This window comes from Cucurbita maxima, unplaced genomic scaffold (genome assembly GCF_002738345.1).
Source record: "Cucurbita maxima cultivar Rimu unplaced genomic scaffold, Cmax_1.0 Cma_Scf00038, whole genome shotgun sequence".
In the NCBI taxonomy this organism is placed as follows: Eukaryota; Viridiplantae; Streptophyta; class Magnoliopsida; order Cucurbitales; family Cucurbitaceae; genus Cucurbita; species Cucurbita maxima.
Window position 1 is genome coordinate 1,104,130 of NW_019272054.1, and position 21,053 is coordinate 1,125,182.

The window sequence follows — 21,053 nt, forward strand, 5'->3', positions numbered from 1 at the left end:
TTATTTATAGTGTACTACATGTAAAATAAAACCAATAAATTTGACAAAAGGAAAAGAATTACATACTTTATTAATTTCCAAAATTACCCTTATTAAATTCCATAATTACCCTTAGTTGGCAAAGGATATATGGTAGATTATGTTTTACTTGTACTGCTATTTAAAGCAATTTAAATAAAGACATTATTTAAAATATATATTAAAGAGTGGAATATATATATATATATATAAAGACATTATTTAAAATTTAAATATACTTGTTGTCTCCATGATATTTATTCTTTACCTTCACAAACAACTTAAATAAAAAAAAGAATGAAAGTCTCTGTTTAAATCTGCAAAATGATTACATGATTATTCACTTTCTTTTCTCCCCCAATGTTTATGGAAGGGCCAATGAACAAGTTAAATCAGTCCCGGACCCGTTAAGCTCGAACGAGGCCTCGGGACTATAGTTACAAAGATTTGACAACCTTTGAATGCTCAAACTAGGACAAGAAATATGCTCTATTTGATGCATAATAATATATGAAACTAAGCTAACTCATAGAAATGGCTGTGTTTAATAGAGATAGAGATGCACCTCCTAAAGCATTGTTCCAGAGATCAAGAGTGTGCCTTCTTGTAGCAAAATCTTGTGCTCATGCTCATGCTCGTGCTCGTCGTTGCTGATGTTTCCTATTGGTTTAGCACCATCTCCATGATCACGTCGTTCCATGCGTCGATCGGTCCGGGTAGGCACCAATGCAAGCAATCTGTCTGCACTTTTGCATTTTTGTCATGTGCAAATGGTTGGAACTCTCTGTATGAACCTGGATGCCCATCCGGCCTCAACAATGAAAGCTCGGTCAGGTCAAGGAGTTTAAGATTCAACCCAACTCGAGATGCTTTTGGTTCTGCCTTTTTGATCTCCTCCAACTCGATGTTGCGTAGAATTTTGGTCAGATCTTTCAGTTCAATCTCACCTTCTTTAAACGGCGCCCTTCGATTGCACGTTCCTCCGGTCGACCACTCCCCATTTTCAAAGTGGTCAGGGGTTGATGCTCTCATGAATATCATACCCTTATGCTTGGATGTTAGAATAAAGTTCAATGCAGACCTGAGAACTCTACGATAGGCAAATTCAATACCTAGCTCTGTATAATTCTTTCTTGGGCAAGAATGGCAGCCTAATACTTTGTTCTTCTCATAGTAGATTGCAGGTTTCACAAACCACTTACCACTAGAAATTATCATGTAGTCTAGCCGGTGAAACTCTTCTGTCCATTTCTTATCGAGTATGTCGAGATGCAGCTCGACTTCGGACGTAGACACACCGTTATAATCTTCAAATATAGCAGCTTCTGCTAGGAAAGGTGACCAAACAACTGAAATGGTGAAGTTGTATGATGGAAACCACCATTTTTTAGACTTGAATTCTTCATCATGGTAGATATAAATAGCTACTTCCACCTGAGAACAATGTAAAAGTAAGGCTACTCCTTGATCATGGTATCTAAAAGGTTAAAGAGAAGAATGTAGCCATGGAACTCAATGCACCAGTAAGTCCAGATTCATGGATGATCATCCAACGTATTATTACGTACCGTTGATAGCATGCACAGCATTGATTGAACATGGTTTCGAGATATCGAATCTCCGATCAACGCCCATGTTTTGTCCCTCATCGTCTCCAGAAATCTTTGTGGATCGAACTTTGGTAGTTGACAATCCCGTGGCTGCCATCTCCAGTATAGGTATTCTGTATCTGGCCGCCCGTTCTTCATACAATTTTGATGGGCTTCAATATGGGGGCAGCTCTCATTGTTGTACACAGGACCTGATGGATTTGGGATCCACTCTCCAACAAAAAGATTACACTTCCCTGCACCAAGTTCAATTCAACCAAAATTGTAAAACTTCAGTACCTAAAGAGAAGAGGAGACAAAGAAAAGAAAATGAACAATACACTTCAAAACAGATTGTGGACAAGAAGTATGTGAGATCCCACATCGATTGGAGAGAGGAATGAGTGTCAACAAGAACGCTGGCCCCGAAGGGGGGTGGATTGTGAGATCCCACGTCGGTTGGAGAGGGAAACGAAGCACTCTTTATAAAGGTGTGGAAAAATCTCTCCCTAGCAAACGCGTTTTAAAAAACCTTGAGGGGAAGCCTGAGAGAGAAAACTCAAAGAGGACAATATCTACTAGCGGTAGATTTGGGCTGTTACAGGTAGTATCATAGCCAAACACCAGGCAGTGTACCAGTCAGGACACAGAGTCCCGAAGGGGGTGGACACCGAGCGATGTGCCAGCGAGGACGTTGGGCCCCTGAAGGGGTGGACTGTGAGATCCCATATCGATTGGAGAGAAGAACGAGTACCAGCAAGAATGCTGAGCCATGAAGGGAGTGGATTGTGAGAACCCACATCAGTTGGAGAGGGGAACAAAACACTCATTATAAGGGTGAAGAAACTTCTCCCTAGTAGACGGGTTTTAAAAGTCTTAAGGGGAGCTCAAAAAGGAAAACCTTAAAAAAACAATATCCGCTAGCGGGAATAGAGAAGCTACTCATTACTCAACAGCAGAGTAACCCAACATTCAACATCAAACTTAAATAAAATCGTGGCAGTAGAATATCACCATTGCACAGAGACAGAAAAATCCCCATATTTTGATTGAAACAACAGCACAAGAACAGCAAATAGTTAAGAATCTACGATCCTAATCCAAACACAATAACATAAAAGAGAGCATCAGTTGATCACCTTCGAGTGGCTTCTGAATCTTATTCACCCAAGCTTCAAAATGAGTATCCAAAATTGCAGAAATGATATTCTTCTCAGTTAATGAGGTATCCAAATTCGCTGGAATGTCACCGAAACCAGCGAAGAGGAAACGAAAAGCAATACCCATTAAGAGAATAGGAAGAAGGAGCTTTAGCATCAGTAACTGGTTATGTTTGAAAGGAAACAGTAGCTTCCAATTGAACTTCATCTCTGAAACAACAATGCCCAGTTCAAAATCGTATCTAATGGACCTAAAACCCAAAGCTCAATACTCTAAATCACAGCGATTCCATTAGAACACATAACAAAAAGGGGAACCAAAATTTCTCCCGCAGCAACATGGATCGTTCCCTAATAATCGAGTCCAGAAGAAAGTGAAGGCGAAACAGATGCTAAAATTGAGGCATTAACGATCAAGAGAGGCGATACAGAGTAAAACGAAATGCCAGCCAGTTGCAGAAACAAAGTGAAGGGAAAAATTAATGTATTAATTCGCTAATAGTTTTCCATTTTGAGTAATGAAATCATAACATCATGGATATGGTGCATGAACACGACGAATATATAGAGATTTAAGGTAAGACTACGAATTACAGCTAATGAATCTATGATTCCGAAGAGAGAGAATTTAATACCACCACAGCCCCTTTCAGACGGCGTATCCTCTAGATTGGACCCTATTGTGACATGGCGAAACGGTCGAAATCGCTGCCGGGGAACGGTGAGGACTTCTTCCGGGAGTCGGTGGTTTAGTTCACGTCAAAAAAAAATTCATGGAATTTTATTTTTTTTTTCTCTCAAAATAATTGGACTGTTTCTTTCGTTCATAGTTAATACCTTAATCTCAATTTTCACTCCAAAATTTTAATTTTATCAAATTTGACCACATATTTTAAGAATTATTACAATTTCTACCATTAATTCGATTTTTTTAAAATTCATGCATTATTTTTTAATTAAAAAATATAACAATTTTAAAATCCTACCTATTCCAAAGTTTTAAATTGATATAATTATTAATTTGTGGTTTTAATTTATTATAACATAATTTTCATCAAATAAATTCTTTGATTAATAATCATATCTCCATATCACCCTAATAACATTACTCTATTTAAATTGATTGCAATTAAACTTAAATTTGATAATTAAAATAAAATATTGTTAATTATTGCTGGAACTAAGAATTAAGTGGATAAGTTCTAACGTTTTTCAAATTAGAATCTCATATTCCGCAACTAACATGATTGCATTACCTGTTTGTCTTGAATTATTCTTAAATATTCCAACAAAAAAACAATTGAGTTGAATTGAGTGACTCCAAATTATATAATTGTACCTAAAATTAGAAAGGCCAGCTCAGCGATTGGAGCGTGTGAACGCATATTAGAGTTAAGATTTTGATATTTATAAAAATATGAATATTTATTTATTTTAATCATTTTTAGATATATTCTTATCATAACTTTTCTTTTAATATTTAAATTATTTGACTATTTTTTAATTAACCTTTCTTAAAAAAAAATATAAATGAAGAGGAATGATTGGGAATGTTCAGCTCCAACAACCCGACCTAAATATTTTTTAAACATTGAAAAATTGGTCGAAGGATGGACACTTTTCCAATCGAGTCAACCCAACCAACCTAAAATAAAATTTACAATCCAACTATCCGAGTTAGTATAAAAATTAAGAATATTTAATATTTGTAGTAGATATTAGTAATAACTTATAAATATTATTTTTAATTATTAATGTAACAGACAAGTATATTAGTATGATTTTTAAATAATTAAAAAAATAACTTGATAACACGACCCAACCAAAATTTAAGTTGGTTCAAAAAATTTCGATAAACACAAATAATTTCAGATAAAACGAAAATTAGAGTCAAATTGTCATGGATATTGTGTTTATTTAACAATGGTAGGAGACATATTAAATAAAATAAAATATAATAAGGTGGGACCATACTTAGCATCATCCAACCATTGGATGATTTACACGTGTCCACTTCACTTTCCCTCTCAAATCTGTGCCGGTTCGATGAGTTGGCCGAGTCTCCACGGCGGCACCCTGTCTCACCGACGTGGCTTCACCACCACCTATAGTTAAAATCTTCTGAACCTAAAAGCTGGATTATTATTAATATAAATATATTATTATTAGTAGTAGTACGTGCTTTAATATTATTTTTTAAGCTATAGTTCTTTCAATATACTCTAGTGTTACAATGAAAATTCATTCGAAACAGTAAGAAAAGATTATCATAAAAAAAATAAAATTGTATAATATTATGACTTTTAATTTTAGTTAATCCAAATTTCAAACCCAGACATAACTCTGAGAGGCACGTGAGGAGAGCATGATCCCTTCGAAATGTTTGTTTTTTTTAAAAAAAAAAAAAATTGGGGTTAAAAAATAAAATTAAGCCACAAATTTACGACCAAAAAATTATTTATTTTAATTTTGTTGCGGATGAGAAAGAAAAGATATTTTGCTTTTCTGCTTTGTATCGGCCGTTGTGTCACACGTATCTCTCTATAATTTTCTATTTTTTTGCTGCTTTCTTCTTCCCAGTGCTATCTAGGGTTTTTGTTCTGCTTAATTTCTTGTTTATTTTTTGTTCTTTGGTTGTTTCGGCGTGGTTCTTAGTTTATCGGATAATTGCTGAAGTAGATTGTTAATTGAGCGTTTTTTTCCCCTTCAAATTTCTGGTGGGGAAATCATTACTGTTTGGCGGCTGGGAAAGTGAAGATGGTTTGTGGATGGAGGTGGCAGAGTTTTTATTGCAGTTTTTCTGTTTTAATTTTGACAGATGCCGGGAATTCGTGCTCGGAGCAGGTTAGAGGTGAGTTCTTATCGGTAACTATTAAGGCTATATGCACGAGTTTTGGAATGTTCACTTTTTTTCCCAATTAAATTATATTCTGATTCCCCAGATGGATCATTGTTGGTTTTTTTTCTAAAAAAATTATTTAGGGGAGTTGATTTTTATTGTACTGAATTTGGGTGTTTATTGATTCTGTTGTGTTTTGGTGTTCCTGTTCGTAATGATTGAAGGTTGGGAATGGATAGTGTAATCCACATTCTTTTTTATGCTTTTGTGGGTGGGCTGTTCCCTGTTGTGGGTGTCAACGGGACGTTATTTTAGTTCAATTGTGTAAATGAATCATTGCATTTCTTTAACCTCGAGTTTCCTGCTTCTCTGCTCAACCATTTTGATGACCTATGTTTCCGGATTGTTCTGTACCTTTAAATCTGTTAGTTGTATTTGTAGTTTCTATCTACGGTTCTTTCCTTAAAGAGGACTTGAAAAAAATTGGTTCTCTGCTTTTAATATCCTATTTGTGGTAGCAGGGCAGTCAAGTACGTGAAAGAATGTGAAGTTAGTCTGGAGAGAATGGAAGAAATGAGTGAGGAAATGACGCTATTGGATGCGGCGGAGGATGCACATGTCCAAAATAAGGTTAGGCAAGATGCTCAGGAGAATGAGTTTTCACTGAAACCTGAAAATACCAATGTGGTTGAATCAAAAGAAATGCTTATTCCCATTGATGGTGGCTATTCACAGGATTATCCTCATGAATTTACTGAAATTTTAGAGGGTAAGAATCTGAGTAGGTGTAAAAACACTGTGAAATTATCTGATCAACCAGAGTGCAGTCCTTGCTGTATGGATGATGCTGGCGTAATGGTTGAAGAGCTAACTGTGAAAAATCACAACGGTTCCAATTTAGCAATTATTGGACCATCGAACAATAGAGCACGACTGCTTTCTAGGCATAATCAGTGGCAGCATCTTTACCAGCTGGCAAGTGGTTCAGGCAGTGGGAGTTCACGTATGGATACTTCTTACAAGAACAATGGTCAGACAGTAACCCCTGGCATAGAGACCGGTGGGTACACATCTTTTCCTGAGGCTTTCGCTGGAAGAGCCAATCATAATGATTGTGGAGAGAAATTGGAAGAAACGAAGGCTATTGACAATAAGAGTGGTGATGCTCATGGCAGCATTCGGACCAAGATTCTATCAAAATCAGGCTTTCCTGAATTTTTTGTTAAAAATACCTTGAAGGGTAAGGGAATCATTTGTAGAGGTATACCACTGGAGGGCTTTAATGTAGAACATAGAAACCCTAAGAATGCAAGGAATGCTGGTGGCATTACATTGGCATCTGACTCATCATTACAGCATGACGTTAAGCCTGTCATACCCTCCTTGAATAGGAAATCTGAGCGTAAATTTCGGGGTTCTGCTTTAGATGGCATTAGTCTGAGAGATTGGCTTAAAGTTCCCCACCACAAAGTAAATAAAAGCGAATGCTTGTTTATATTTAAGCACGTAGTGGAGCTGGTGGATCGTTATCATGCACGGGGGGTTTTGTTGCATGACTTACGTCCATGTTCTTTCAGGATATTGACGACGAACGAGATAAGGTACTTTGGAACTTTTATTCAATTAAAAACAGCGGAAAGTCTAATGGTTAAAGATAGTCAGTGTTCAGATAGCCATCAGATGCAGAAAAGGCCGTTAGAGCAAGGGAACTTTTTGTCATTTGGTGTATCTCCAAAAAAACAAAAAGATGTCCAGAATATGAGTCTTATGGCCCAACATCCTCACTTTTCTTTAGAATCTGGTGTCAATCTTGAAACTGCAAATACGAGGGTCTGCAATAAGAATGCTTCGGAAAATTATAATGAACATTTTGCTGAACAGGGGGTTAGGAGCAAGCCTGCTGGCCCTTGTGCATACGATTCTTCCCTGACTCCAATAAGTGGCCTATTGGAAGAGAAGTGGTATGCAAGTCCAGAGGAACTTAATGCAGGATGCTGCTCACCTAAATCAAATATATTCTCTCTTGGTGTTCTTCTTTTTGAGGTGAGAAGATAGTTGTGGTTAATTGATATGAAGAAGTTGACTGTGTTTTCATTGTTTCATAGAATGTTGAAAATGCTTCTATCAATAAATTTGGGTTAAAGTAGTTTTTATCCAATATCCATGAACTAGAAAGTTAAAAGGTTTTAATTATTCTTGATAAAGGTTCAGTGAAACTGTTGATGTGTACAAAGTTTCTCAAAAAATTGAACAACCTATGATGTGCAGCTATGCATAGAATTCTAATTTTTATTTACGCTATTTGATTAATAGCTTCTGTCAAGTTTAGCCTTATGTGTCTTTTTTTCCTCTCGTTGTTGTTGTTTTTTTTTTTTTCTTCTGTGGTGGTAGTGGTGGTGGTGTGTGGGTGGGTGGTTGGGGGGTGTTCTCCCTCTCTTTTGCTTTATTACTTTCTAGCAGCCCTGAAAATGCCCCATAAACGAATTTACTTTATTTATTTCAGTTACTTGGAAAGTTTGAATCAGATGGCGCACTTGTTGCAGCTATGTCAAATTTGAGGGAGAGGATTCTTCCGCCTAACTTTCTAGCAGATAATTTGAAGGAAGTTGGGTTTTGTCTTTGGCTACTTCATCCTGAGCCTGCATCTCGTCCAACCACAAGGTAATAATGAAGTATAGTCTACCTCAGATCACAAATCTTAGTGTTCGAATGAAAACGTACATGCTTACTTATTTAGAGTGTCATCCTTCATGATTTTCCATTAAGTGTCTTGGCCGAAAGGGGCTTAATAACTCTGAAGCTTGTCAGTTATCTCTTTGACATGCAATCTAGATAAGGACATACAGACATCTAAGATCATATATAATTACTCACTTTAGTTCGTTAATTTAGTTAAATCATCACTCTCTCTTCTGGTAAGCACAATATTTATTCCTCTTATTGCCCCTATTAGTTTTGATTTTCAAATACCTGTAAAGTTGGAAATGTTTTGTTACATCCTACTAGATCTTTCAACCTCAAGCAACCAAAATTCTTTCATTCATGAGAAACTATCTAAGAAGAGATGAAGGTTTAGCATCTGATTCATTTTGGTGATCTCTTACAGTTTATAGCTTAAATTACAATTTTTTCCCTTTTACTTTGACCGCAATTCCAGTTTCATCCCTGTAGTTTATCCCAATCAATGGTTCTTACAATTAATGAAGGTCTACTGATCATGGATGTGGCAGCAAATTTATCAAGATGTGCTTGGGTGACATTTTTTTTATGGCTTCAATATTAAGGCTATTTTTCAAATTATAGGCCTGGAAGATATTTGACAAATTGAAGTACATATAGATGGAATATAGAATTTTGAATATATTTGGGTCCGGATGGATTCAGAATTAGGCTAATTTTTGTAATCTATTATTGCCGGTGAAGGAAAGGAAAAGTGGAATTCTGAAAGGAAAAAAAATGAGGGCAAATTGGATTGTATAGTATGAGCTGGTTTATGGTTAGCTGACAGTGCTGTGTTAACTTCTAGTCAAAATTAACTTCGGCTGTCTATTTTAGGGACCATTTTTAGCAATGAAAGGTATAGGAATAAAATTTATGGTGTGGAGATGAAATTGACACAATGGCAAAAAAAAAAAAGTAATTTAACTGGATTTCTATTAATATCACTTGGTTACTTCTACTGATGGTTCTTTTCTTAAAATACTTCTATTGATGGTTAACTGGTTTCATTGTTTGTGATATCTATTAATTGTTTATGTGTAACATAACCAGATTTTTGTAATTTCTGGATGAACAGGGAGATTTTAGAATCAGAACTAATCAATGGAATAGCAAATGTTCCGGCAGCAGAGCTTTCAACATCTATTGACGAGGAAGATGCTGAATCAGAGTTATTATTGCAGTTTCTCACATCATTGAATGAACAAAAGCGGAAACATGCCTCAAAGTTGATGGAAGACATGCGGTATTTAGAATCAGATATCGAAGAAGTCAATAAAAGGCACAGTTCAGCCAAAGCCTTGGATAAATCTAGCTTGTCTAATACCATGAATGGAAGGGATAGTTCGATCTATCATGGAGGATGTCTAAACTCAGATGGGTTCTCGCAGGTGTATACAATATCACATATCAATGAAGAGAGAATTGTAAAAAATATAAGTCAGCTTGAAAGTGCTTATTTTTCCATGAGATCAAAAGTAGATCCTTCTAAGAATGACCCAGCAATTCGGACAGATAAAGATTTACTGAGAGCTCGTGAAAACTGCTATCTACTACAAAAAGATGATGAGAGGAGTCACGGTGATCGTCTGGGTGCCTTTTTTGATGGGTTTTGCAAGTATTCTCGCTATAGCAAGTTCAAAGTATGTGGGGTACTGAGAAACGGTGATTTTAACAGTTCCTCGAATGTAATCTGTTCCTTGAGTTTTGATCGCGATGAGGACTATTTTTCTGCTGCTGGAGTGTCAAAGAAAATAAGGATTTTTGAGTTTAACTCACTCTTTAGTGATTCGGTCGATATTCACTATCCCGCAGTTGAAATGTGTAATAGATCAAAGCTTAGCTGTGTTTGCTGGAATAGCTACATCAGGAATTATCTGGCTTCAACTGACTACGATGGTGTTGTTAAGGTATGTTTCCTGCATGGTTATGGAACATGGAAATTCCGAAGACACGGCCTTGCAGGCACCGTGTCTCCTTCGTAATGCCTTGGTTATTGAGATTTTGTTGAATTTTAAGAGTGTTGTTTCCTCATGGTCTGCCTGGTCAGTATAAGAATTGTAAGACTATTGCTTCCTCATTGGTCAGTGTGCTATCAAATGTGGACTTCTGCTACAGCCTTTAACAGTTATTACTATTAGTTTAAATTATGAAGTTTTCTACTTGTGTCTAAATCGTTCCTTTGACTTTGAGAATATCTAATAATGCCCTTACTTTCAACTTTTTCTAAAAAGACCTTAATCTTCAAAAATGTCTAATAAGTTTCTGAATTTGTATTTGATATGTTAATTTTTTTTGAAATTGACTGGTATATAAGATCACTTTCAATTTAGTGTCTAGGGACTAAATATACATAAACCTGAAAATTTAAGAGCCTATTTAGACGTGTTTTTTAGAGTTGAGGAACCAAACAAACAAAAACTGAGTAAAGAGATTGAATCTGATTATTATTATTTTGTTTGAAGTATCACTCAGAATTCCTTTTTCTTGAATGGATTTCCAGTTGTGGGATGCAACTGTAGGTCAAGAGGTTTCTCAATTCAAAGAACACGAGAAGAGGGCGTGGTCCGTTGACTTTTCACAAGTTCATCCTACAAAATTGGCCAGTGGAAGTGACGATTGTACTGTAAAACTTTGGAGCATAAATGAGGCATGCCTTCTCTCTCTCTCTCTCTTGAACCCTGTGGATTATTTTGCTTTTACTTTTATTTGCAATGTAATGCCCAATTCCAGGATTTGGAGGGGGAGTAAAGCTTCATTTTACTGTAAGGGTTTGTGCAAGAGAAGCTTCACTCTTTATTAAGATCACCATGAAAATAGATTGATCCTTGTGCATTATTTTACTGCAGAAAAAATGTTTGGGCACAATCAGGAACATAGCAAATGTCTGCTGTGTTCAGTTCTCTGCTCATTCAACTCATTTGCTAGCTTTTGGGTCTGCCGATTACAGAACCTATTGCTTTGATCTACGTAATACTAAAGCCCCCTGGTGTGTGTTGGGTGGGCATGAGAAAGCTGTAAGCTATGTGAAATTCTTGGACTCGGAGACCCTTGTTTCTGCGTCCACAGACAACACATTGAAGCTATGGGATCTTAATAGAACCAATCCTACTGGCTTGTCTACCAATCCTTGTAGTTTAACTCTCAGTGGCCACACTAATGAAAAAGTTTGTCTCTTTTTCCTTCTCTATGCCTCCTTTGAATTAAGAATATAGAAGCTTCTTCAATCTATTTGTTCTTCGGTTTACTGAATTCTCTGGTCTTCTCCACTGCTAGAATTTCGTGGGTCTATCCGTTTTCGATGGCTACATCGCTTGTGGTTCAGAAACAAATGAAGTATGTTCTTTATCTTTCTTTGGATACCCATTTGCTCTTGAGAAAGTGGAATACACTGCTAAGATTGCGTATTTAAACTCCTTCAGGTATATGCTTATCATAGATCTCTGCCCATGCCAATGACTTCCTATAAGTTCGGTTCTGTCGACCCTATTTCGGGTAAAGAGACGGAGGACGACAATGGACAATTTGTTTCAAGTGTATGCTGGAGAGGAAAATCTGACATGGTTGTTGCAGCCAACTCAAGCGGGTGTATAAAAGTACTGCAAATGGTTTGAGTGTGAACCGATTTTCTAATTAACTCGACCAATTCGGTCACGTTACAGTTACAGTTCGTGGATTTGACAGTATCTGAAGCCCAATTCTGAGAATAAGTAACAAAATGGTAACATCATTTACATTTTCATCTCGTATTTCCTTCTTTTCTTGAGTTATATATAAGCTGAGATATCGATTCAATATATGAAATGATATGATTGAAAAGCTGTCTCTTACTGACTGTATATATTAAAAAGAAATGTGTCTGAAGTATACACCTGTTCTAACTGATAATTTATTCGATTCTTTTCGTGATTGTAATTTTACCCAACAGCTAGTTATAAAAGCTGCATAAGAAGCAGAATGATTGCACATTGAGATTGAACACTTCCTCTTCTGGATTGTGATTTTCTCCTTGAGCTTTCCAAGGATTTGTGCAAATTTCAAGATAAGGTTTTGTAATGAACTCTCAAATTTTGTCTCTTTAGGTCGCTTCTTTTTCTATATTGTGTTCTTTTGATTTGTGGCTGAATTGTGAGTTTATTTAGACAGAATGGATATGGGAGACCAATTTTACCTTTGGCTGCTCTATCTAAGCATGGAGTATTCTTGTTACAGACCATATATTTACCCATAAATTTCAATTTCATTTATTTAGCATTTGTTCAATATTGTGAAAGTAACGGTTTCCCTGAAATCGAGCGTCCAAACACAAATTTTCGTTTATGAGTTTAATATCGTGCCCTTGTTCGTTTGACATTGCGAAAGCAACAGTTTCCTTGAACTCGAGCGTCTGAACATAAATTTCGTTTTTGAGTTTAATGTCGTCCACTTGTTCGTTTGACATTGTGAAAGTAACAGTTTCCCTAGATTCGAACGTCTAAACATAAATATTCTTATTGAGTCTAACATTGTGGTATGGAAATTTGAATCTTTGACTTTTAAGATAGATTTATAATAATAAAAGATCTTGAAAAGCAGGATAACTTACCAAAAAAAATTAATCAACACAACAGATAGGACTATTGAACTAAGATTTACAAATTTCAATAAATTTTAGTTTTAAAATTATCACTCAATCATAATTGCACTTTTCTATACTGAGTGAGTTAAGCTAATTTGAAATCGTGTCGCTTACGGCTTACGACAGGCAACGTGAGAAGAAAATTTACAAGTGTTCTTACGAGTTGGAAAAGAAAAGAAAAAACAGAATCTGCTATTCTTTCTAAGATGTCCAAAGACTACAGAGCTTGATTACAAGAAGCTAACATGAACTTAATGCCAACACTGTTTCTGTAAGAGAAAAGAAAACAAATGAAGTATCTGTGCTCTATATGACTTGAACAATGCCTGAAATTTCACAACAACGCAGAAGAAAAGCTCTACAAAAAAGGCTTCCTTCTCTGAAGAAGCAAGATAAGCTAGCCAATCTCCAAGTTCAAGACATGGCCATTCTTCTTCCCTTACTCAGAGGGCTCAAAAATGGTAGCGGGATATTTCTTTTCGTCTTCGACACTCGAGGTTTCGAAGTCGTTCGTGTTTTTGTTTCTGGAGTTCCTGAATAAAACCAACCACAAGCTTCAGTAGTTATAGCCAATCTGTTCATAACATAAAGTTTTGAAGGAATCAAAAATCTTACTTGTGCCTTTTCTGATCTTTGTGTGTGGAAGTTTCTTTGTAGTTAGCATTTTCTTTGGTGGAGCTTCAGAATAGACAGATCTCGTATCAGAATAAAGTGATCTGGTATCACTTGCAAGCATGGTGAATGGATCTTCTATTACACAAACTGGTTCATCTACATCACTTCCAGACTCCCAAGTCTTCTCCTTCTCTGCAAGATTATAAGCAAACATTTGGAATGGAATTTGTGAAACCGAACACAAATCTCCAACCCCATCAGAGGACAACTTCCTTGCAACTCCTGCTTCGACGTTGCAGTAATCGGCTGTAGGCGTTTGCAGTTCCGGCCGATCGCTTTCCGGGTTCATAGCCAGAAACTTCTTCACTTGGAGAAGAATTCGACATATTGAAGAGAAAGACAACCTCTGAGAAAGGTCACAATGCCAACATCTTTTGGTAAGACTCACCAAATATTTAGGACTTGGAAATGGGAAGAGAGGTCTATCTCCTGCTCTGATATTACGGCTCATCTTCTCCCCTTGTAAATGACCATCTTCAAATGGAACTTTCCCAGTCAAAAGCTCAAAACAAAGCATACCAAAACTATAAACATCTGCTTTCTCTGTCTTCCTTACTGGACCCTGTTCTTGCTCTGCCATAACTTCTGGGGCATGCCAGATAAAAGGGTTGGTTTCCATTTGATCTGTTGAGCTCCTGGGAGGCGGATTTTTGACGGACGATAAACCGAAACCGGCGACTTTTACTAGGTAAGAGCCTTCTGACGAGTTTCTTGGCTTCAAAAACACATTGGTAGGGTTCAAATCTCCATGGTAGATCATTTGGGAGTGAAGGTATTCCATGGCTCTAGCAATTTGAAGCATGATATCAACCACAACAGGGAGAGGGAACAGGATTGTCCTCCTGGCTCCATTATTATCCTTCATGCAGGAAGAAAGATCCTTAGATATCAATTCCATTATAAGAGAGTACTCTTTCTTCTTCTCATCCAGAAACCCACAGAGATATTGAATTATATTAGGATGTGAAAGTGATAGAACAGTTTGAACCTCTGAATCTATTTGTTTACCTTCCGCCATGAACTGTCTCAGACAAAAGTTCTCCCCAAACCATTGGACTTCCTTATACTGCCCTCCTTCTAGCTGTCTCCTCACCTGATAATCCTTTGTTCCAAACAAAACTGAGCTAGGGAAAAGCTTTGCATTCAACGATTCTGAGTTGTTTAGTTTCTTTATTAACAACTCACTGAGGCGCTGCTCGTTTTTCGAACAAGCTGTTTCTGATGAGCTGATCTTCTCCTTGAGCGCTTCGACCAGCAGCCATTGATCTTCTTTCGAAACACTCAGCAACCGGTTACAGATTCCTCGAGGTACCAAATATTGTTTCCCAAATCTCCAATGGAACAGTTTGAGGTCATTCCATTCCATATCATATTTCCTGGCAAGTACAAGCCTTCTCTTCTCGATCTCGTCCTGATCAAGCCCGGATATCTCTCCAGCTATCTCGATAGCTTCAATGACAGCAGGAAAGCAAGTTGTGGATGTGGAATTCAATGCACTGTTTGTTTTGATGGGAGGTGATTACTTTGGCCCACCAGTCTTTGGAATCTATGCATTGCTTAATGTAAAGCTCCCCTTCTTTGAAGACCTTATGAAGTTCCTTCAATGGCTGTTCGAGAGCTTTCCACTTTGTGTTCTTCTCTTCAAGCTTCAGATTATCCCTGATCTCTTCAGCAACGGTATCAAAAGCCAAACTAAACATGTCATACAGTAAATAACATTGATTCTGGTTGAATTGAATATCATCTTGCAACACCATTATAGCCTTTAAGCTTCCCAATACCTCTCCAATGCGCCGGAATTGTTCCATTCCGGCTCAGAGAGGAAGCTTCCACTAATGCACACAACCGTTTCCCAAACGAAGATTAATATCCATTCCGACTATGCAACTGCCTAGAGATTCAATCACACAACAATGAGAAGCTATAAGCAGAGTATCAATCAAAGAGAAACAATCAACGAATTCAAAAAGTATCAATAAACAAAACGAAAACAACACCTTCCCTTCAAAATTCCCGGGTAATTTCAGAATCAAGGATCCAAAATCTACCCAGTGGAATCGAATTCCTCGTTATAACTCAAAGAAAAAAACGAAAATCCCAGTTTGAGAGTCAATTTCTCATTGGGGCAATTCATCAAACACCTGGAGGGCGGTTTCTGATCGATGAATGGTGTAATTACGTCGCCAAAACCGCTAAGAAACCGAGGAAAAGAAACAAGAACGGAAATCTCAAGATGGGGTTTCTTGTCGGATTACTGTAACGACAAACTTGATCAAAGTCGTACGAGAAATTAATCAAAATCAATAGGAAGACGATTTCGGAATGGGCTTCAAATTTTAGTTGGAAAAAATGGAGGCGTGGCCGTTGAAATTCCGTTTTATTAGCAAGCACTTGTAAACATGTTCCCGCCGCTTTCGTATTTACGAACGGCATCGTTTTGTTTCTCTGTTACGGCGGCGTTTCAAGTTCAGTGATAAATGTCTTAGTATAACGTATACAAGTCCTTAAGCATTTGCTATTTTTTTTTTTCCGTTCCGTTCAAACAGAATATGTAATGGAAAATCTCCCTCTACCACTCCATCTATTTGCATGTAGTTCGAGAATATGTAACGGGAATTAATAGACACATTTTAAACTGATGGTTATACGTGTCAAAGTAGACAATATCTATTAGCGTGAGTTTGAGCTATTAGAAATGGTATCAGAGATAGACACTCGTCAGTGAGGACGCTGGTCCCTAAGGGAAGTAAACTGTGAGAACACATCGATTGAAGAGAGGAACTAAGCATTGCTTATATGGGTGTGAAAACTTCCTCTTAATAGACGCATTTTCAAACGATAGACTAATTGAAAAGTGCCACGTAGATAATTTTACGTAGACTAGTTAGAAGTTTATTGAAGAATGGATGAGAGATCGAAGTTGAGATCAAAAAAATTCGAGTAATCCATTATTAGTTGGGATTTGTTTTTAAAGCGGTGATTTTGTAATTGAATATCTTATTTATTAATAAAATAATTTGTTATTTTATATTATGTAACGTTGGATGCATTATTCAAGGTTATTAAAGTAAATTTAAACAGTAGTATATAGTTGACATACTAGATAATCATATTCGAGTAATAACTCAAAGATTTTATGGTATATGAATAAGGTTGAGTGTCTAACTTTAGTAATACTATTAATACGACCCATTTTATAATTGTTACAAACGATTTGATCTAAATAGTTCATGTGAAAGCACGTGAATGAGAGTATATTATACAATGAGTTTATATAAAACTAGATCATGAAATACTCGATCTCTCCTTACAAATTATTTAATCGAAATATTAATATTTCACAGGAAAACCATATGCGACTCAATTTTACTCGTAGATTATGAATTCCTGCTAATGATGACTTGTCTTTTAATTTGCAGAGGTGAGAATAGTTCTTATAGTCGATTTAGTGTGTCAATCGTTTTAGGAACTTGATCAAATAAGGAGTTGAGAACATAATTTAGTGAGATAGAAATCACTTATTTTATGTAGAAAAGTAGAAAAATGGATTTGAAGCTCATTCCAAATCGTCGTTACATGTTCTTGAGAAAGACAATTTGAAGCTCATTCCAAAACCGACACTTAATGTAAAAAAGGGATGTCGATATGAACATAACTTAAAATATAGGTAACTTTTCATATAAATTAGAAATTCAATTTTGAATATTCTTAAATCATCAAATAAAATTTATTTTACCAATCTCAGTTGAGTCAGGGTCGGGATAAAACATAGATAACTATTTCAAATGTTGATATGGTTCGATTTCTCAGAGAAAAAAATAAAACTTAAAACAGAAAGTCTAAGTTTTGCATTTAATTTGAAAAATACCATTTCCATTCATCCACGGCATTAACAATTCTCCAAAAAAAAACATCAAATTTATTGCAGATTTGAAAGGTGTTAGAACAAACGACCCTAGTTTTGTTTTTGACAACTTGTCGTTTGAATTTAATATATAATATAATTATTCAAAATACTTTTTTTTTTAATTTTTTAAAATAAAATTATCAAAAATTGCAAAATTCTATATAATTCCATATGATATTGTTTACTTTTAGTGTAAACTCTGGAGATAATATTTTTTTTACGTGTAATTACATGATCTTAGCAAATGTGAGACTCATCTTGAGACTATAGAGTCTTCTCCCATAAGACTTATGGAGTCCTCAAATAACCTCCCCTTAATCGAGACTCACCTCCTTTGGAGTACTTAAATAGAGTAGACCCTTTATTCGATACTTGAATAACTTAAATGATATCTACTTAAATGATAGGTTTTGAAATATTTACGAAAGTTAAATGCATAATATTGTAATTAACCAGAAATATTTAGAAAATAAATGGCAAAATTCAGGATGAGTAGCTCATAATAATAATAAATAAATAAATAAAATAAAATAAAATAAAACTATAGATGGACCTCTAAAATAATGGAAAGACGGAGGAAAAAAACAGAAAAACGAACAATGAGAATCCAAATGAAGCCCATAGACCATTTCAAACAAACCCCCCAAAAAAGAAACTTTGAAACCAGAGATTCACACGCCATTGCAGTTGCAACGTTAAGGCCTGGAGACCAAATGGGCGCTATAAAATCCAGAGCCTCATTTGATTGAGAGCCACACCGCCATTGCCACGCCGTCGTCGCTGTCTCCGGAACTGTCAACTGGCCGGTGGCCCTCAACCACCCCTCCCTTTTGACAGCTTCAAATCATCAACTCGGCCTATTTAATCTCTCTCTGCTGCGGCTCTCCGGAGCCCCTGCAGGAGGTTTCGTCTCAACTTCTTACATTTCTGAGAGACGTTGCAGAGAGAGATTTCGTTCTTCCATTTCAAATTATCTTGTTTTTTCACCTAGAAGCTTCTTCTTCCTTTAACAATGGCGGTCGTTGCTAATAAGATCCCCTTTGGCGTTTTATTTGGTGTTGTTTTTGTTTTGGCTATGCTTCTCCCTGCTTCTGCTCAATCTCTGGCTCCGGCCCAACCTCCTGCTGCTAGCGATGGTTAGTTCTTCTTCTTCTTCTTCCTCATTTGAATCATGGTTTTCAAGTTCTCCACCTATGAATTTCATAAATGATGACAATTATTGTTATGCTAATTTGCAGGGACAAGCATAGACCAGGGGATTGCCTATGTACTGATGCTGTTGGCCTTGGTGCTCACTTACATTATCCATTCAGCCGACCTTTCTATCAGTTTCTAAATTTCATCCACAAAATAACTAGATTCAGATATCACAGAGCTGGAATTTAAAAATGGGGTTCAAGAATTTATCACTTTTTTTTTTTTTTTTTTTCTTTCTGGTTTAATGTCAAGAACTGAGTTTTACATGTAGAAGAATGCAATCATAATGGAGACTATCTTTTTGGACTACAAACTTTCAAACCTCTAATTTGAATGCTTGCTGTTTAATGCTTATGCCTATTTTTGATAAATCTCTCTAAGATTTGAGGTTTGTGTCTATTTGATCCCTACACTTAGAAGATTATAAATGAAACAAATTTGATCTAGACAAGCTTCTTGGGATAACTAATGTTTTTCTCAAGAAATTCGTTCCAAGTATATAGCTGAGTAATGAGAGGGATGGATTTGTTAGAAGAACCTGATAGAAAGGGGAATAGACGAATCTTTGAGATTTCAGTAACACAATTTATTGTTGAACTCAATGGCCACTCTTTTGATAGAATTCAATTCTCAGTAATTGGAAGGAAAGGTATGAATATCTCCTAGAAATGGAGATATTCATACCTTTCCTTTAAGATGAACAATATCCTCTTACAATTCCTTCCTTCAAGCATTCTTCTTCATTTGTTTTGTTTGTTCTTCATCAGTCAGAGAGAACTTCTTCACTTTCTGTCGAAGGAACGATTCAAAGAAAATTCGCATGAAATCAAAACTATTTCAATCCAAACATAATAGCTGAATCACAAGTTGAACTCCGATGAGAACGCAACAAAATTTCAACAATTACTCGGCAAATCCTATTCCGAGAGCTAGACGACCTAATTCGAGAATTCTATAAACAGCACCAATTGATTACAAGAACATAGAAATAAACAATGCAGTCTTAGGGAAATTGAAGAGAGGGAACGACTACCTTGCTAATCACGCATTCTCGCAAATAATGAAGGAGACGGTAGCATTTCTGTTGATCGAAGGGAGACTCCGTAACGCAATTAAGCAAATCGAGAGCTTCCTGAGCGCAAACCGGCGGAGATCGAGGTTCATCCATGGCGGAAATCAACAAGGAATCGAAAACAATGCCGCGGCTAAAAGAAGAGGTTTCCGCAAATTCCAAAATTTTCTGGAGAATAGGTTCGCACGTGCGAGCCAGTGGATCAGGAATGGGCCACTTTTCAGAGGAAAAAAAAAACAAAATATAGGGCCTCAGGAATGGGCCCAAATCAGAAATTGGCCCAATGAGCCCATGGATCAGGTTCGGAGAATTTTTTTTTCCATTTTTTAAAAAATATATTCGTTCCAAAAAGAAAAAATAAATAATAAAAATATATAAAACATTCATTAATCTTTCATAAGCAAAATATAATAATATAATAATTAATTTATAATGCACTTTCGATTAACTTATTTAAAAAAAAAAAAAAGTTAATAAAACAAACAATATGTATTTATTAAGACCAAACTAAGATTTTATTATTGTAATTATTATTTTCAAATGACCAAAATAATATTTTTCAACATTCTTTTTTTACATTCATTATTGTCATTATTAGGGAATTGCCGAAAGAATTAACTGTAAAGTAATGAAGCCATTTAATGAGTGAATAATAATAATAATTATTATTATTATTATGAAATAAAGTCTACATTTATTAATATTGATCAGCGTGCAGAGTGGCCACTTGGATATTATAATAATGATAGTGAAAGCGACAGCTCTTATGCCTATTTATTTTCTGCATATCTAAATTATTTTTTCAACCAAAAAAATAAATCTCTTATATCTCAATTTTTTACTTCACTCACATATATGAAAAATAAATTAATTGGATTTTTCTTTAGCCCTTAATTACCATTATATTAAAATTTATTAGAAGAAAATAGAAATTACAAACTAAAAGAACAAATTGTAATTATAGCTCAATCTCGAGTTAAAAAAACCTTTAAGTTGTACTAACGAAAAATGAGTTAAAGCTTAACGGTAGCTCGAACTTTAACTCGAGATTTTTTAGTGCAAAAAAATCCGAAGTAAGTAATATTTATAATAGAGCATTTATTTGAAGAAAAAAAAATAAAAGTTTTTTTTTAATTGTTGCCCATAATTTAAAAATAATGGTAAAGAATAAAGACATAATTCACCACTCTTAGCCGTCAATATTTAATTCTCTAAAGTTTTTATGCATTTATGGGTACTCATTCATTAAATCTCTCACTT

The 21,053-nt window shown here is 35.8% G+C and overlaps 2 protein-coding genes, 1 long non-coding RNA gene and 1 pseudogene across 7 annotated transcripts; 1 reads left to right on the top strand and 3 right to left on the bottom strand.

Annotated features, from left to right (window-relative positions):
- Window positions 1-331: 331 nt before the first annotated feature.
- LOC111469083 (protein trichome birefringence-like 23) lies at window positions 332-3,506 on the bottom strand. The gene is made up of 4 exons (XM_023114318.1): window positions 3,403-3,506; window positions 2,747-2,977; window positions 1,587-1,864; window positions 332-1,452 (listed from the first exon to the last, which is right to left on the bottom strand). The coding sequence occupies exons 2-4, from the start codon at window positions 2,973-2,975 to the stop codon at window positions 679-681; spliced, it is 1,281 nt and encodes a 426-aa protein (XP_022970086.1). The 5' UTR covers window positions 2,976-2,977; window positions 3,403-3,506; the 3' UTR covers window positions 332-678.
- Window positions 3,507-5,239: 1,733 nt separating this feature from the next.
- LOC111469008 (protein SPA1-RELATED 2-like) lies at window positions 5,240-12,531 on the top strand. 5 transcript variants are annotated; one of them, XR_002714812.1, is made up of 9 exons: window positions 5,240-5,632; window positions 6,128-7,649; window positions 8,110-8,267; window positions 9,403-10,234; window positions 10,828-10,974; window positions 11,174-11,491; window positions 11,601-11,660; window positions 11,747-12,045; window positions 12,253-12,531. XR_002714812.1 is itself a non-coding variant. In XM_023114201.1 (9 exons), the coding sequence occupies exons 1-9, from the start codon at window positions 5,586-5,588 to the stop codon at window positions 11,936-11,938; spliced, it is 3,171 nt and encodes a 1,056-aa protein (XP_022969969.1). In that variant the 5' UTR covers window positions 5,240-5,585; the 3' UTR covers window positions 11,939-12,531. The 5 variants fall into 5 exon arrangements, 4 of the variants coding, with proteins under 4 accessions (XP_022969969.1, XP_022969965.1, XP_022969967.1 ...); XM_023114201.1 differs by having other exon boundaries at window positions 6,128-6,236; window positions 6,342-7,649; window positions 11,747-12,531; XM_023114197.1 differs by having other exon boundaries at window positions 11,747-12,531.
- A 587-nt stretch (window positions 12,532-13,118) lies between these two features.
- Window positions 13,119-16,039, bottom strand: LOC111469026 (annotated as a pseudogene).
- Window positions 16,040-18,126: 2,087 nt separating this feature from the next.
- Window positions 18,127-19,376, bottom strand: LOC111469114. The gene is made up of 2 exons (XR_002714820.1): window positions 19,260-19,376; window positions 18,127-18,715 (listed from the first exon to the last, which is right to left on the bottom strand). It is a non-coding gene; the product is annotated as an uncharacterized LOC111469114 (long non-coding RNA).
- Window positions 19,377-21,053: the final 1,677 nt, after the last annotated feature.

What these genes read in the sequence shown, in the direction of transcription:
- LOC111469008 (XM_023114197.1), top strand. Translation starts at nt 5,586, where the DNA reads ATGCCGGGAATTCGTGCTCGGAGCAGGTTAGAGGTGAGTTCTTATCG. An exon ending in AACTTTGGAGCATAAATGAG is followed by an intron (nt 10,975 to 11,173) that starts GCATGCCTTCTC and finishes ATTTTACTGCAG; the next exon opens with AAAAAATGTTTGGGCACAAT. An exon ending in GTGGTTCAGAAACAAATGAA is followed by an intron (nt 11,661 to 11,746) that starts GTATGTTCTTTA and finishes AAACTCCTTCAG; the next exon opens with GTATATGCTTATCATAGATC.
- LOC111469083 (XM_023114318.1), bottom strand. Translation starts at nt 2,975, where the DNA reads ATGAAGTTCAATTGGAAGCTACTGTTTCCTTTCAAACATAACCAGTTA. An exon ending in GATTCAGAAGCCACTCGAAG is followed by an intron (nt 1,865 to 2,746) that starts GTGATCAACTGA and finishes AACTTGGTGCAG; the next exon opens with GGAAGTGTAATCTTTTTGTT. An exon ending in TGCTGTGCATGCTATCAACG is followed by an intron (nt 1,453 to 1,586) that starts GTACGTAATAAT and finishes CATTGTTCTCAG; the next exon opens with GTGGAAGTAGCTATTTATAT.